Source organism: Microchirus variegatus (assembly GCF_963457635.1).
Source record: "Microchirus variegatus genome assembly, chromosome: 20".
In the NCBI taxonomy this organism is placed as follows: domain Eukaryota; kingdom Metazoa; phylum Chordata; class Actinopteri; order Pleuronectiformes; family Soleidae; genus Microchirus; species Microchirus variegatus.
The window spans coordinates 1,521,139-1,537,291 of record NC_139821.1 but is presented as its reverse complement, the minus strand read 5'-3'; the positions used below and the strand labels follow the sequence as shown (position 1 = coordinate 1,537,291).

General features: G+C 50.9%; 1 protein-coding gene across 15 annotated transcripts in view; it reads left to right on the top strand.

Annotated features, from left to right (window-relative positions):
- The window catches only part of ttn.2 (titin, tandem duplicate 2), a 180,307-nt gene that overhangs the window by 24,725 nt on the left and 139,429 nt on the right, over positions 1–16,153 (top strand). For 14 of the 15 annotated variants that reach the window (XM_083907402.1, XM_083907390.1, XM_083907401.1 and 11 more), the window contains 2 exons: positions 14,986–15,267; positions 15,543–16,106. In XM_083907402.1, the coding sequence (XP_083763528.1) occupies positions 14,986–15,267; positions 15,543–16,106 (846 nt within the window). The remainder of the gene's footprint in view (positions 1–14,985; positions 15,268–15,542; positions 16,107–16,153) is intronic. The other variant, XM_083907394.1, reaches the window with a different exon arrangement.

The window sequence follows — 16,153 nt, the reverse complement described above, 5'->3', positions numbered from 1 at the left end:
CATGGAGCCTGAGGGTCACATTTACACCCAACAGAAGTCGCCCAGGATGAAGGGAAGGTTAATGGATCAAAAGGTTGCAATTCAGTATCTTCCCAGATCACATACGGTAAAAAAGAGAAGTGAAGAAGTGGAAACATCTGCCTCCTCGCGTCAAATGTCAGGTGCAATGGAAGTGGGGTTAAATGTGGAAAGTGCAGCTCCTGTCGCACAGAAATCCCCCAGAACTAAAGCAAGAGCTGAAGCAGAACCGTCACCTGGTGTGAAAGTCAGAGCAGAGGCCGGACCTGGACACTCACCCAGACGAAGATCTGTCAAAGACCGGGAAGCTGTGACGCCGTACGACAAAGCAGCAGAAACATCTGAGCCACATGAAAAGGATTCTTTGAGAGCTCAGTATGAGAAAGATCTGGAGGCTGAACGGATGGAGTGTGAAGAGAAACTCCTGGCCTTGCGGATCAGGAAGTGGCAGCAAGGCATGCCGATGGGAGGAGAGGAGCAATTCCACCCTGAAACTGATCCTCCTATTGTTTCAAAGGAACAATACATGGATCCTAAAGGGCATATTTACACCCAGCAGGAGGAGGAGATGATGGCGAAAGAAGCAATTGCCGAGATGGAGGCCATGCCCCCGCCATTCCCTAAATCACCCAGGATGAAGGAAAGGGTGGTTGATAAAGAGGTTGTAACAGAGGCACAAAGATCATCTACGGTAAGAGCCAGAAGTGAAGAAGTGGAAGCATCTGCATCATCACATGAGAAGTCAGTTGCAAGAGGAGGTGCATCACCAGGCACACTTGTACAACAATCCCCAAGAAGTAAAGCAAGAACTGCAGAAGTGGAACTGTCACCCGGAACAAGGCCTAGACCTACAGAAGACAGACTCGGACAGTCACCAAGACCAAGACGTGACAGATCTGTCAAAGATAGGTTCACTGGTGAAGCTGTAACACCACACAGCAAATCAACAGAAGCTGCTGAACCACATGAAGAGGATTATGCAAGGGAGTCTTTGAGAGCTCAGTACGAGAAAGATCTGGAAGCTGAACGGATGGAGTGTGAAGAGAAACTCCTGGCCCTGAGGATCAGGAAGTGGCAACAAGGCATGCAGATGGGAGAGGAGGAGCAATTCCACCCTGAAACTGATCTTCCTACGCTTTCAAAGGAACAGCACGTGGAGTCTAAAGAGCATATTTACGCCCAGGAGGAGCTGACGGAGAAGAAAGCAACTGCAGAAATGGAGGCCATGCCCCCTTTGTTCCATAAATCACCCAGGATGAAGGAAATGGTTGTAGATCTAGATGTTGCAACAGAATCACAACCAAGATCACCTACAGTAAGAGCCAGAAGTGAAGACCTGGAAACATCTGCCTCCTCACCTGAGAAGTCGGTAGCAAGAGGAGTGAGATCAGAAATGGAAAGTGCATCATCAGACACACTCGCACAAAAATCAGCAAGAACTGCAGAAGTGGAACTGGCACCCGGAACAAGGCCTCGACCTACAGAAGACAGACTTGGACAGTCACCAAGACCAAGACATGACAGATCTGTCAAAGACAGGTTCACCGGTGAAGCTGTAACACCACACATCAAAGCAACAGAAGCTGCTGAACCACATGAAGTGGATTATGCAAGGGAGTCTTTGAGAGCTCAGTATGAGAAAGACTTGGAGGCTGAACGATTGGAGTGTGAAGAGAAACTCCTGGCCCTGCGGATCAGGAAATGGCAACAAGGCATGCCGACATCAGATGTGGAGCAATTCCACCCTGAAACTGACCTCCCAATGCTGTCAAAGGAACAGCACATGGAGCCTAAAGAGCATATTTACGCCCAGGAGGAGCTGACGGAGAAGAAAGCAACTGCAGAAATGGAGGCCATGCCCCCTTTGTTCCATAAATCATCCAGGATGAAGGAAATGGTTGTCGATCTAGATGTTGCAACAGAATCACAACCAAGATCAACTACAGTAAGAGCCAGAAGTGAAGATGTGGAAACATCTGCCTCCTCACATGAGAAGTCACTGACAAGAGGAGCGAGATCAGAAATGGAAAGTGCATCACCAGACACACTCGCACAAAAATCAGCAAGAACTCCAGAAGTGGAACTGGCACCCGGAACAAGGCCTCGACCTACAGAAGACAGACTTGGACAGTCACCAAGACCAAGACATGACAGATCTGTCAAAGACAGGTTCACCGCTGAAGCTGTAACACCACACAGCAAAGCAACAGAAGCTGCTGAACCACATGAAGTGGATTATGCAAGGGAGTCTTTGAGAGCTCAGTATGAGAAAGACTTGGAGGCTGAACGATTGGAGTGTGAAGAGAAACTCCTGGCCCTGAGAATCAGGAAATGGCAACAAGGCATGCAGACATCAGATGTGGAGCAATTCCACCCTGAAACTGATCTTCCTACGCTTTCAAAGGATCAGTACATGAATCCTAAAGGGCATATTTACGCCCAGGAGGAGCTGACAGAGAAGAAAGCAACTGCAGAAATGGAGGCCATACCCCCTTCGTTCCATAAATCACCCAGGATGAAGGGAATGGTTGTAGATCTAGATGTTGCAACAGAATCACAACCAAGATCACCTACAGTAAGAGCCAGAAGTGAAGACCTGGAAACATCTGCCTCCTCACATGAGAAGTCGGTGGCAAGAGGAGTGAGATTAGAAATGGTAAGTGCATCACCAGACACACTCGCACAAAAATCAGCAAGAACTGCAGAAGTGGAACTGTCACCCGGAACAAGGCCTAGACCTACAGAAGACAGACTCGGACATTCACCAAGACCAAGACATGACAGATCTGTCAAAGACGGGTTCACCGGTGAAGCTGTAACACCACACAGCAAAGCAACAGAAGCTGCTGAACCACATGAAGAGGATTATGCAAGGGAGTCTTTGAGAGCTCAGTACGAGAAAGATCTGGAAGCTGAACGATTGGAGTGTGAAGAGAAACTCCTGGCCCTGAGGATCAGGAAATGGCAACAAGGCATGCCGACATCAGATGTGGAGCAATTCCACCCTGAAACTGATCTCCCAATGCTGTCAAAGGAACAGTACGTGGAGCCTAAAGAGCATATTTACACCCAGCAGGAGGTGATGGAGGGAAGAGCAACTGCAGGCCATGCCATGCCAACGCCTCAGCCACCTACAGTACCAGCCCGAGTGGAACAGGGTGAAACCTGTCCACCTGTTCCTAAAGCCAGAACAAAAGCCCGACAAGCAGAACTGCAAACAGAGTCATCAGCTCAAAAATCACCCAAAATAAAAGGAAAATCCGGAGAGGTGGAAGCTGAATCAGTGCTTAGAGCAAAATCCAGACCAGAAAAGATGTTGTTTGAGAAGACGAGTGAAGAACGTGAGCTGACGCTGTCCAGGGAGAACATCTCTGAACTGAAGACCGAGAGCGAGAGGTTTGCCAACGAAGAGGAGGCCTTGGCTCAGAGGATCATGAAATGGCAACAGGGAATTCTGATGGAACAAGAACAAGGTGGGAAACTAGATTCTGACTGGGTGGAGGGTTACTCATCACTCCAGGCAAAGGAGACCACTGAGGTCAGGAAAACTGAGGCAGAGGCTTCTGCTTCACAATCAAGTCCACAACCTGATGTGGTCCGCAGCAAAGAAACTCCCTCAGTACAAACAACCAAAGAGAAATCCCTTCTGAGTGAGTCAGTTCCTGCTGGTTCTCAACAACAGCAGAGCTCACAGTGGCCCCCTGCTGGTGATCTGCCCCCAGAGGGCCGCGAGACCAGGTTACAAAGAGACAGTGAGTACTTTGTCAGCGAGGAGGAAGCGCTGGCTCAGCGCATCCTGAAATGGCAACAGGACGCTGTTGAACAAGAGGAAGTCGCTGAACTGGAGACTGAGTGGACTTTGGACGGTCAGGGCAAACCATCTGCCTCCAGGCTGCCGTTTGACTCCATCGTCCCACCAATAGATGACAAACTACAGAAAGGTGGCAACCCTCACGGAAGCGATCCCTCCGACCGTCCGTCTCAAAGTGCAACCTCATATCAACGTGCCGCTGGATATGAACGAGCTCCCCTCCCAGATCCTGGTTTACCACATCATGCAGCCGTGGGTTTTGAAGGTTCACTGGATTCAAGGACTTCTGCTCCACAGAAAACAGTGGATCACAGAGTCCCACTGGTTCATGGATCTCAACCTTCTAATGTGCCTCCTGAGAGTCGTAAACTTGCTCCTCAACACTCCCCGAGACGCTCACCATCCCAGAGTCCACAGGAGTCTCTGGTAAAAGAACCAGAGACGAGGAGGAGGAGCAGGAGCAGGGAGGAGGAGTCTGTTACGACGGTTTCCAGCAATCCTCACATCCAGCCAGGAACAAGAGAAGAGAGGGTGATGAGAGAGGAACAAGGAACTGTGAGTGAGAGCGGTGAGAGAAGACAACCCAAAAGTTTGGTAGGTGTGAAGACAGAAGGTAGAAGTGAAGATGTGACCGGATCGAAGCAGCGAAGTGAAATAAGAGCAGAACTCCTCGATCCTGTAGCAGCGAAGAAGGACGAGTCACGAGAGTTTGAAACGTTAAAGGAAGTCGATGCAAAATCAGGAGGTTCTTGTCCAGTATTTGTGAAAGAAATCGCTTCAGTCAAAGTAAAAATAGGCGAGATGTCGGAGTTTACCTGCCACTTCAGTGGCGACCCTCTACCCACGGTCACCTGGCTTAAAGATGGCCACCCGTTAGCCCATAACCCCGACTACGATATCGTCAGCAAATCTGACAAATCGCAGCTCACCATCTACTATCCTACGACGCACCACCAGGGCACGTATGATTGTGTCGTCGCTAACAAGCTCGGCAAAGCTATCTGCAGCGCCACCCTCGAGATATCGGACAAGAAGGTGTCGAGAACGTCGGGCGGCGCCAAGAAGGTGGTCGTCGCAGAGGAACCAGAGAACAGAGAAGGAAACCAGGAAGAGGAGCTTCAGACATGCGTGGGTTCAGGAAAGGCAACGCTGCAGGTGCCTGAAGCTGTGGTCCACAGACGCCACCGCTCAGAAGAACCTCTCAGCTCCTCACCAGTGGAAATCCGGATCACTGCTGCCACTCCAGTCCCTGAGATGATGGAGGAAATCGGCCAGACGACCAAAGCTCGGGTTTATACGGAGAAAACATCAGACGAGCAACCAAACGATGAGGCAGCACTCAAACACAAGTTCACCTTCTCCTTTGATGCTGCTGCTGAAGCTCCTAGCGAAGCTCCTCGTGAAGCTCCTCGAGTCATCACGGAGTTGGAGAACATCTCCTGTCCTGAAGGCGTCTGTGACGTGTCGTTTAAAGTCGCAGAGCTAAAGGGTGGTGACGCTGCAGAGGAGGATGGTTTTACTCCGTCTGGGAGAGCGTGGACATCTCCCGTTAGCTCTGCCGAGGACGATAAGAAACCTAGCATTAGCCACGGTGATGACCGTAGCATTCATACAAAATATATGAGCTCCAAAGCTCCATCGGTACCGACTAAATCCCCCAAATCCCGATCTGGAGTCTCAAGGGAGCCTGCAGCTATATCTGGGTGTGGTCTTCAGGCGTCTGCTGCTGTGATCAAAGTATCTCAGATTAAACAAGCTTTTGAGTCAGACTCTCCTGTTATGTCAATGACTCCGCCCTCTCCTGGCGAGCAGAGGCAAGAAACCATCTTCCCCGAAGAGTTTATTCCCCCAGTGGCAATTCCCCCTGAACAACAGGAAGCGGTCACTGCACCTAAACCTGACTCCACCCGTGCTGAAGGTGGCAGTGTTGCTGAGCCGTGGTCTCCCAAACCCGTCTCTTCTGTCGTCACGCAGGCCACTTCCTTCCTGGAGGAAGAAGAAGAAGACGTGGGTGGAGCAGTTTTAAAACACATTTGTGCACTTAAGGAGTTTGTAGAGGAAGTCCAGGAGTCTCCGGAATTGGTGAGGCCAAAGCCGCAGAGACCGGTTTGTCTTCCTGCACAAATAGAGGCCGGTAAAGCGGAGATCCCGAGGGAGGACGCTGTGCATACGTTTGACCGAACAGGAAGCTTCTTTCCTTTCCAGTCTGAAAGAGTTCCTGCCGTCAAACGTTCAGTCAGGACGTCGACTCTGTCCGAAGACGCCGTTAAGCCCAAAAGAGTCGCTGAGCTGGTCAAACCTGAGCGACAAAGTGCAGCTGCAGGGTCTTTACACGAGAAGGCTGAAGTAAGTGAGACGGGTTTGGCTGAAGTGGAACAACCAGAAGTTAAAGGAAGTACTGAGGGACGAGCTCTCATGGTAAAGCCTGTAGGTGAGGATGAGGAACTTGTTGAGGAACTCAGTTCAGTCCTGGAACCGTCTGTTGACAAACACGTCGGCAGTGAACTGGTTTCCGTTCCAGAGCCTTCTATGGACAGCGGTGTCTTCCTCAGTTTGACCGACTCTCACACGGATGAAGCAGAGGAAATGGTGGACGAGTTTCATGCACCCGTCTGTGGCAAAACTGAGAACGTTGTTGTCCATGGGACAGCAGAACCCAACCCACATACTGTCCAGCCTGACATGGAGAGCAGAGTTAAACCACTCGGCCTCCCTGTGGTCGCTCCTGCACAGGGTCAGGACAGAAGTCCTTCAGATGGAGCCTTGGCACCTGATCTTGGTGGACCAGGACCAGGAGCAGCAGCAGCAGCAGTTGTTGGCTCCATGGAGGAAGAGGAGGTGACCTTTGGGGCTGTTTACGACTACTATAACCCCCCTACAGACTGGGGAAGACCACTGTCTCCTGAGTCTGAAATGTCCATCGAGATCGGCAGCACTGTGAGCGAGGAGATACCCGATGTCGCCGAGAGGTTCTACACTCCAGGATCATCTACTGAAGTCTCTCAGCCCATCGCAGAATCGCCCAAGTCTCCCATGTCCTTCCATACACCCAGTTCTGGTACAGTAGGCGGGTTCATGACCCCTCAGGAATATCCCTTCTCCCCTGAGGGACATCACAGACCCTCAACAGGAGGCTGCAGCGAGAGGTTCTTTTCACCGCTGCAGTTCCTGAGCTCTCCTGCGGATGACGGCGTTAAAACGAGGCCTCCTGGTGTTGAAAATGTTGATGAAAATCAGTTTGTCGGCGGAGGCGGAGCCTCTTTGGGTCTGGCAACCCTTCAGGAGAAAGTACAGGGGATCCCCCCCGCCTTCCTCAAACCTCTCATCAAGAAAAGAGTGTTTGAAAACGAGGCGCTGACATTCAGCGCCGAGGTGTTCGGGCTGCCCTCTCCTGACGTCAAGTGGTTCTGCAACAAAACCCTGCTCGTAGCGGACGACAGGGTCAAAACGGAGAGAGACGGCGATAGCATTTCGCTAACGATACTCGGCGTGACTAAAGCAGACCAGGGCGAGTACATCTGCGAGGCGGTGAACTACGTGGGCGAAGCCAGGAGTGTCGCTTTGGTGGTGGTCGTATCGCAGGAAGTGAGGTTCATGCCCGCGCCGCCCGCCGTCACTCACCAGCACGTGATGGAGTTCGACGTGGAGAAAGACGACGACTCGTCTCGTTCGCCGTCGCCTCAGGAGATCCTGCTCGAGGTGGAGCTGGACGAGGACCAGCTGAAGGAGTTCGAGAAGCAGGTGAAGATCATCACCATTCCCGAGTACACGGCCGACAACAAGAGCATGATCATATCGCTGGACGTGTTGCCGAGCATCTACGAGGAGAGCGCGGTGGACTTCGTCACGCAGGAGCACGACGGCTTGAAAATAGCCTTCGAAGTCACCGAAATGCCGCCGAGGTTCATCAACCCCATCTGCGACATGGAAACTCCCGAAGGAACCACGGTCATGTTTGAGTGTTCGCTGATGGGAATTCCGTCTCCCATCGTGTCCTGGTTCAAAGGCGACAACAAGATCCCTCACGACGCCAAAAAATACTCGCACTCGTCTGACGGAGACAACCACTTCCTGAAGATCTGCAAAGTGTCGTCTCAGGATAGCGGGGTGTACATGTGCAGGGCCATCAACGTTGTCGGGGAGACGCTGTGTCGAGCGTCTCTGGTTGTGATTAACGCTAAGGTTTTCTTGGGGAAGACCAGAGGCCGCGAGCTAACCGCGGTGTCTCTCGGCAGCGCAAAAGTCCAACCGCAGAAGTTCGACCTGGTGGTCGGCAACACGTCGTTCGACGGCGAGCAGGTGTCGGAAATAGAGCTCGAGTTTGAGTTTGAGCGAGAGGTCGACGAATCGCAGCGGGCGGTGCGGCTCGTGGCTAACACCGACAACGAACTGAGCGAACGGGGAGAGAAATACGTCAGCATCAACTTCGACGTGTTCGCCGAGCCGGCGAAAGACGACAAGGTCGAGTTCAGGGGGAAGTCGTCGGACGTTTGCAGCTTCCGCTTCCAGGTTACCGAGACGGCGCCCAAATGCGTCATCCCGCTAACGGACGTCACCGCGGCGCTGGGGACGCCCGTCATCCTCCAGTGTCTGGTCAGCGGCAAACCCAACCCCAGCGCCGCGTGGTTCAAAGACGGAGACCCCGTCGCCGACGGCCGCTGTATCATCCAGGAGAAAACCGCCGGTCATTTCAATCTGCTCATCACCAACGTGACGGCGAGCGACGCGGGCGAATACAAGTGCGTGATCCGAAACGTCGTGGGCGCTATCGAAACCTCGGCGCTGCTGAAAGTGTTTTAGAGGTTAGACGTTCTGAGGCGCGAGAGTTCTGTTTTACGATCCGTTTCTCGCGTAAATCGGTCGCGAAGAAGTGTGCGAAACAAAACAGAAGTTGTTTTTTTTCCAGTTTCTTTTTACAATAGCTGGGGTTTATGGGGTTTTATTCGGAGTTAATTTTATATTTGTTAGTCATTATTTGCGTTTTTGAGTTTTTTTCTAAATATATTGCTAATTATTTACACAAATTGAACATTAAAAATCCCCACGACCGATGTTGAGAACCACAGCTCGGAATTACGTCGTCAGTGCTGCTGTAGAAAACGTTAATTTACGCTAATTTACACTAATTCACGTTAATTTACGCCAATTTACGTCAATTTACGTCAGAAATGAGTGTGTAAAAACACACAGGGTTTGGGTTAGTGTTCAGTTTTTATTTATTTATTGTCAGTTGTGTAAAATGTCACACAGACACTGATTTGTTTGATTTTTTTTTCGGTAGAAAAAGGGTTTTGTGTTTTTTTTTTTTTAAATACAGTGACAACATTTTAAAGTCACGTCTTTACAATTTAAGGAAAGTAAACTAATCTCTATTTTAATAAATTTAAACTACAACTACATCATAATGATTCTAATCAGTAAGTTAAACCCGTCAGTGTTGGGTACGAACATTTGGAATAAATTAAAACATCATCAACAAAGAAAATGGCTTCTCAATATTTGTGAGATCTTATTTTGAAGAGTTGTTCATTGAAAATGTTCAAAAACTATTTAAATTTAAACATTAAATAAAAATATTTTTAGGATCGTAGAGATTTTTTTTTCAGGATAAAACTGTGAAACTTTTTTTTTTAACTCTAAATCATAGTTTTGATGTTTTGTAAATATGTGTAATTTTAGGTCACGTATGAGTAGATTGTGTTGTTAAAAAGTCAAAAAAACAGATTATTTGTACAGTCAGGATTTTGCTTTGATTGTATAATAAAAGAATTGATGATCTAACGTCAGACGTCTGAGTTTGGTTTTTGTTTCAAAGTTTTTAGAGTCATGTGACCGGCGTGTGTCACGGGTTTAAACACAACCTGCTACTACTCACCGAGGGCTAATGCTAAAGCTAAAGCTAACTATGTTGATCGTAAAGTGTTGACCAACAGCATGAAGTTTTTGTTTGGATTTGTTCTCATAAATTGTCTCTTGTGTAAACAGATTTTAACTTTTGCAGTTGCAGCGCCCCCTCAAGGTGTAATTCCAACTCCTGCCCTGAGTTCACAATTCAAAATGTCCACTCCCTCCGAGCATTAGCGATGTCCAAGTTTTTTTTATCTCTTTTTTTTAATCTCTTTTTTGTGGGCAGCCCATGGCCTAGTAGTGTAAAGGGAACTTGGCTTGTAACCAGAGGGTTGCTGGTTCGAATCCCAACAGGCAATTCCATTGCTCCCCATGCTAAGTGCTAAGCCCGGATAAATGGGAGGGATTTCTCAGGAAGAGAATCGGTTCGCTCTTTTTTTTTTAGCGCACAGTTTTTATGTATGCGTTTACTAAATGGACAAGATTAGCTCGTTAGCTGTTAGCATAACAACACGCGTACAATTACATGGTCTCTTTTTTTTAGCACACCGTTTTTATGTATGCGTTTTTACTAAAAGGCCGAGATTAGCTCATTAGCTGTTAGCATAGCAACACGCGTACAATTACATGGTCTCTTTTTTTTTAGCGCACAGTTTTTTTGTATGCGTTTACTAAAAGGACAAGATTAGCTCATTAGCTTTTAGCATAACAACACGCGTACAATTACATGGTCTCTTTTTTTCCAACGCTATAACTTCCTGTTTCCTGCCTGTTGAATATGATTTCAGATTCTTTGCTTTACATTCACTAATATCTTAGCATTTGTGTTGTGGATATTGTTTTCCTCACAGAACGTTCTAGCACCACCATCACCACAGTGGAGGAACAAGAGGAAACCTACTACACTGGTGTCCAATTACCACAGAAAACCAAAACACTTGAACTCAAGCCAGAATCCAAACGTTACTCTTCCACTTTAGAGAAGAAAAAAGAAAAGCCAGTTTTCCTCAGCCAACTTTCCCCGGCCGCTGTAACCAGCGGCGAAACGGCCACGTTCACCATCAGAGTGTCGGGCTTTCCGAAGCCGACGGTGCAGTGGTCGCATAACGGGACGGTGATCAAGAGCTCGTCCGTATACAAGCTGATAGAGGAGAGGGAGGAGTACTCATTAATTATCACCAAAGTCACCTCTGAATATGAGGGCGAGTACTCGTGCACGGCCACCAACAGGTTTGGAAAAACCACGAGCACCGCGTACCTCGAGGTGAAAACGCCCGACGTTAGCCAAGCTGAGAAGTGGGTGGAGAAGATGTTTAAGGTCACAGGTCAACCTCCCACTTTTACCGTTCTGATCCAACCGGTGAGGTGTTCAGAGGGAGGAGAGGTTCAGTTTAACTACAAGGCCCGTGGTGACCCACAGCCTGACGTGAAGTGGTTTAAAGGCGCTTTTCAGGTCCAGTCCAGCAGGAACTGCGTCATTACAGCTAATCCGGACGGATCGGGCTCCGTCAACATTAAGAGCGTCAAACAGGAAGACGGCGGCTTGTACTCGTGCAAAGCCTCCAACGTCTTCGGCGAAGCGTCGTGCAGCGCCGAGCTCGTGGTTTTCAGAGAATCGGTGTCTCACAAACAGGAGCAGCTTACGGTGGTTCAGAAGAAAGGTTATAAGGTCTCAGTGACAGAGCAGGCAACCGAGTCCCGTTTGTACCAGGTCAGCCTCCCGGGTCAGGACAGAACCAGGTCAGATCAGATGATTTACACCATCGGCACCGAAGACCGGCAGATCATCCCCAGCGAGCAGGTGGCCTCTCTTAGAGAGCTGGACATCTCTGCGGCGACCGTTCACCGCGAGCAGCTGACCCACCGGGCAGCGGTGCTTCAGTCTCATGAGGTCGAGGAGAGGGTGTCCGTGGTTCCCACTCCCCCGCCGCGGGTTTCCGCCGTCACCGCGAAACAGCTTCACACGGCAAAGTTCACGTCGTCCGTCGAAGAGAGTCAAGACTTCACGGAGCAGCACTGCGATCGCATTCAGAGCCCCGAGGTTATCGAGCTCCAGGCAGCTCAAGAGAAGAGGACGAAGCTGATGACGGCCGTCGCCGAGGAGCTCAACCCGCTCCAGACTGTTGGCACGGGGCCTCTCGCCGATAGGAAGTCTGCGACGGTCAAGCCCACCGCAGAACCCAAACACCTGGTCAGCGGTCATCAGGTGGAGTCGCAACTGTCCATCCTGAAAGAGCAGTCTCAGGTCATCCCCCCACCACAGCCGGAGAAGGGTTACAAGGTCAAGGAAGGTGTTAAGATCTTATACACGGCCCAGACGGCGGAAGAACGGGTTCTCGCAGAGGGCCACACAACCGAGCTAGCAACAGCAGATTCTGCTCTTAAGTCCTCTAGTAGTAAAGAACAGGCCCGGCCTGTCCTGGCTTCAATCAGTGAGTCCAAACACACCCTGTCCAAGGAGACTGAGTTGTCCATGCAGAGGCCTGCAGAGGAGACGGCTCAGCGCTCCAAGGACAAAGTCATGAAGGCAGCGCTAACGACGGAAGAGAAGCGTCTGCTGCAGGCCGAGTCCACGCAGCATCTGCCGAGTCTGTCGAGCGCCATGTCCATTCAGTCGCAGGTGGAGGGTGAGCAGCTGCTACACTTGCAGGTTATCACAGACCAGGACCTCCTTCCCTCTGAGGGGAGCTTCACCTGTGAGAGACCAGAACCAGAGCAGGCCGAGACCAGGAAGAGTCCAACTCTGCTGCACACGGTCAGTCAGGACGAGCAGAGGACGGTGGTCTGCGAGGACACGTCCGAGTTCGAGTCCAAGACCACCACTACTACCGTTCAGCCCCAAAAACAGGCCCCAGCTCTGCTGCATCTCCAGTCAACGCAGCCCGTCGAGGTGCTGCCCAAAGAGGGCATCCTCGTAATCGAGAAGCCGAGCCAGCAGGTGGCGGCGCAGAAACAAGAAAAGACGAGACGGCACGCGGCCACTTCGGAGGAGAGACGGGAGCTCACGGCGAATTATCACACAGAGTTAGATCTGTCTGTGGCCGGAGTTCAGGGTCAGCTCCGCACGGAGCCCAGGCCTCAGAACGTCCTCCAGCTCTCCTACCAACCCCTGCAGCTGCCCAAAGAGACGCCCGTCACCAGCGACGTCAAGCAGCAGAGGGCTCTGGTGCAGAGGGAGGATCGCTGGAACGTGATTCACGTCACCAGCGTGGCGGACAGTCAGGCCTTAGAGGAGGGTCACACCGACGCTCTGACGGCGGTCGATAAATTCACCTGTCAAACGGCTCTGGAGCCGAAACTCCCAACCGAGCCGGTTCAGGTCGAGGAGAAGGAGATCTCCACGGAGAGCAGCGTCCTTCTGGACGCAGCAGAACAGGACTTTGCAGTCCAGATCCAGGAGGGCCAGTCGGTCAGGCAGTCCATCGTGATGGACGAGAAGCAAGTGCTGACGGGTGAGCTTTCTCAGGAGATCACCAAGTCGGCGTCTTCTAAGGTAGCCGTCACCACGCAGCCCAGACTGTCCCTGATGGCGTCCGAGTCCAAAGACACCACGCCTCTTCCTAAGGAGATGACGTTTGTCATTCAGGTCCCAAAACCGTCCAGCGTGAATATACGGCGTCAGCTCCGAGACGCCCTTCAGTCCGCTGTGGCCAGTGAACAGCCCGTGTTGCTGGCTGATGTCGTAGACCGGCTACAGCCTGTAGAAGTGCAGGAAGTCAAGGTTCAGAGGGAACCCAAACGGGCCATGTTCACTTACCTTATAACAACAGCCGGTGCTCCCATGGAGATCACTCTGGCTTTTGAGGGTAAATACCCGCAGTCCGCTGACCTGAGGACTGAGCTCCAGGCGGCGCTCCACTCCATCGTGTCCCAGGAAGCCCATGTTCTGACTTCAGAGCAGCCGGGCACCATGAGGCTAGACAAACCTCAGAGGGCACAGGTCACCTCGGCTAGGTCTAAGCAAGTAATGTCGTCCACCGTAGAGACGGTGAGCGTGGCAGAGAGCGCGGTGGGTTTCACTGCCGTCAAATCTCAGGCCGCTTTACTCAAGACCGAGTCTAAAATGGCGGTGGAGTGCACTGCGGCCGAGCAGCGGCTGGTGATGCACGAATCCAAGGCCGCAAAGATGGAGCAGTTCACGTCGAAGCAGGTCGAGATCTCCACCGAGACTCACGTGGCCTTCGAGCAGTCGGTGCAGGTGTCGAGGCAGGAAGTGAGGTCAGTGGAGCGGAGAAGCCGAGAAAGAGATGTAGGCGCCGCGATCGTGACCTCTGAACTTCCTCCCACTCCCGTCCCCACTGAGCTGGTGTTAGACGCCGGCGTTCAGAGGGAGCACAGGGAGGAGGTCTTCACCGAGGAGGTCACAGTGTCCAGGCCAGAGCAGAGAGAATACCCCGAAATAATCACCTCCCTCCACGACCTATCTATCGACGAAGACTGCGAGGTCTCGTTTAGCGCCACCATTAAATACGTGACAAAGGTGAACTGGTTTTTCAACGGCGATTTGGTGAAATCTGGCAAAGAGTTCAAGTGTTCGACAGACCGCGACACACACACACTGGTTATCACCAAGGTTGTCAAGGAGAGACACCAAGGAGAATATGTTTGCGAGGCCGAGAACGAAGCCGGCCGGACGACCACGTCTTCACGACTCACGGTGGTCGCAAGAGGTTTGACGCCAGGAAAAAAGTCAATGTTACCATTCATTCACCCATTCACTCATTTTCCCCTCAGAACAAACTAATTCATCCACTCAAACTGGTTCATTCAAAACCCTTTTGTCTTCATATCAAACGATGTATTTTGTTTTCATTCGTGGCTCAGCATGAGCTCTGGTCACTGGATGGTCACTAACTCACCACGTCATCTTTGTTCCATGTGTCACGGCCTCAAGACCAGAACCAGCACAGTCATGCAAATCCAGCTAAAGCCTCGGGGTTAGGGTTAGCCTAAACCTAACCCTGTAGATGAGGAGCAACTTTAAAGGCTGTCGTGACTCTGGTCTTCAGGCAACTTTCCATGTTCACTCCGGCATGTCATTAGCTACAGGTTCCCGTGTGTCACGTATGTTTTGGTTCCTTCCTTCTTTTCCTCTGCATGCATTCAGGACTTCACCTTTTCTGCATTTCTTCATCTTCCTCCAATCCTCTTGTTTTGAACAATAGCCCCATGAGAACCATCTTTGGGGTTAATGTTCTCACCGTTTTTTTTCCTCCTCATCCACAGTCACTTCATTTTCATTCCACCTGTCAGTTTTCCAATCGGGTGACTCCGCCGCACGTCTAACTTCCTTCTTCTCTTGGCCACAGCGCCACCTGTCTTCAGGCAGAAAATCGTACCCCTGGAGATCAACGTGGGCGACCGCGACGCCAAGCTGGAGTGCGAGGTGGAGGACGCGCCGAGCGTCACCTTCAAATGGTTCAGGTCCGGCATCGAGATCCGACAGAGCGAGAAGTATCGGATCGTCAGCAGCCACGTCGCTTCCTCCATGGAGCTCCTGAACCCGGTCAAAGTGGACAGCGGTGAATACACCTGCAAAGCCTCCAACCAGCACGGCTCCGACAGCTGCACGGCCGCACTCATCGTCACCGGTAAGACCCCAGTGGGGCCTTTTTATTTATCAAAGCAACAGCGTTCTCATGTTTGTGTTTGAGAGAGAGAGAGAGAATTATAATCACATGTTTTACCCTGATCATCATGTGACTTGTGATTTGTTTAAAACCCGGATCTGGAGTCACGTTTAGCAATGATGATGATGTTGAGGAGCATATGTGTTTTTAAATCAACTGTGATCATCAGCAGGTTTGGGATCTTAGCTTTATCCTTTGTTTTTAAATGTCTTGTATGTTCTACCTGCTCTCCATAGAGATGTACCCGCCGGTATTTGTTTCAAAACCAGAACCAATGACTTTATTTGTGGGCAAACAAGCTGCGTTCCAGTGCTCGCTCACTGGCTCCTCGCCCATGGAAGTTGTCTGGCACAAGGACAACATAGCCGTCTCGTCCGAAGGCAACTATGTCACGAAATGTGAAAAGAACAAATATTCCCTTCACATTAAAACTCTTGAGCTGACCGACCAGGGAGTGTACCTGTGCAAGGCCTCCAACAGCGTCGGCACCGCCACCGTCACCGCAGAACTCAAGGTCGTCAACAAGCCCAGCTTTGTTAAGACCTTTGATTCGGTGTCGGCCGCCGTCAACGACCCGCTGAGGCTGGAGTGCCAGGTGGACGAGGACACTGGCGTGACCGTCACCTGGACCAGGGACGGCAAAAAAGTCCACCAGAGCATGGAGTCCAAACTGTCTTTTGAGGACAAGGTGGCGGTTCTTGAGATACCCAAGTCTAAAGTGAAGGACTCTGGGAAATATGTGTGCTCAGCTGCTAACGAGGCTGGCAGCTCGTCATGCGAGGCTGTGGTGACAGTTCAAGGTAAGATCTTAACGACGATCTTTCCGTTAGCTTTGACGCTAAAGGTT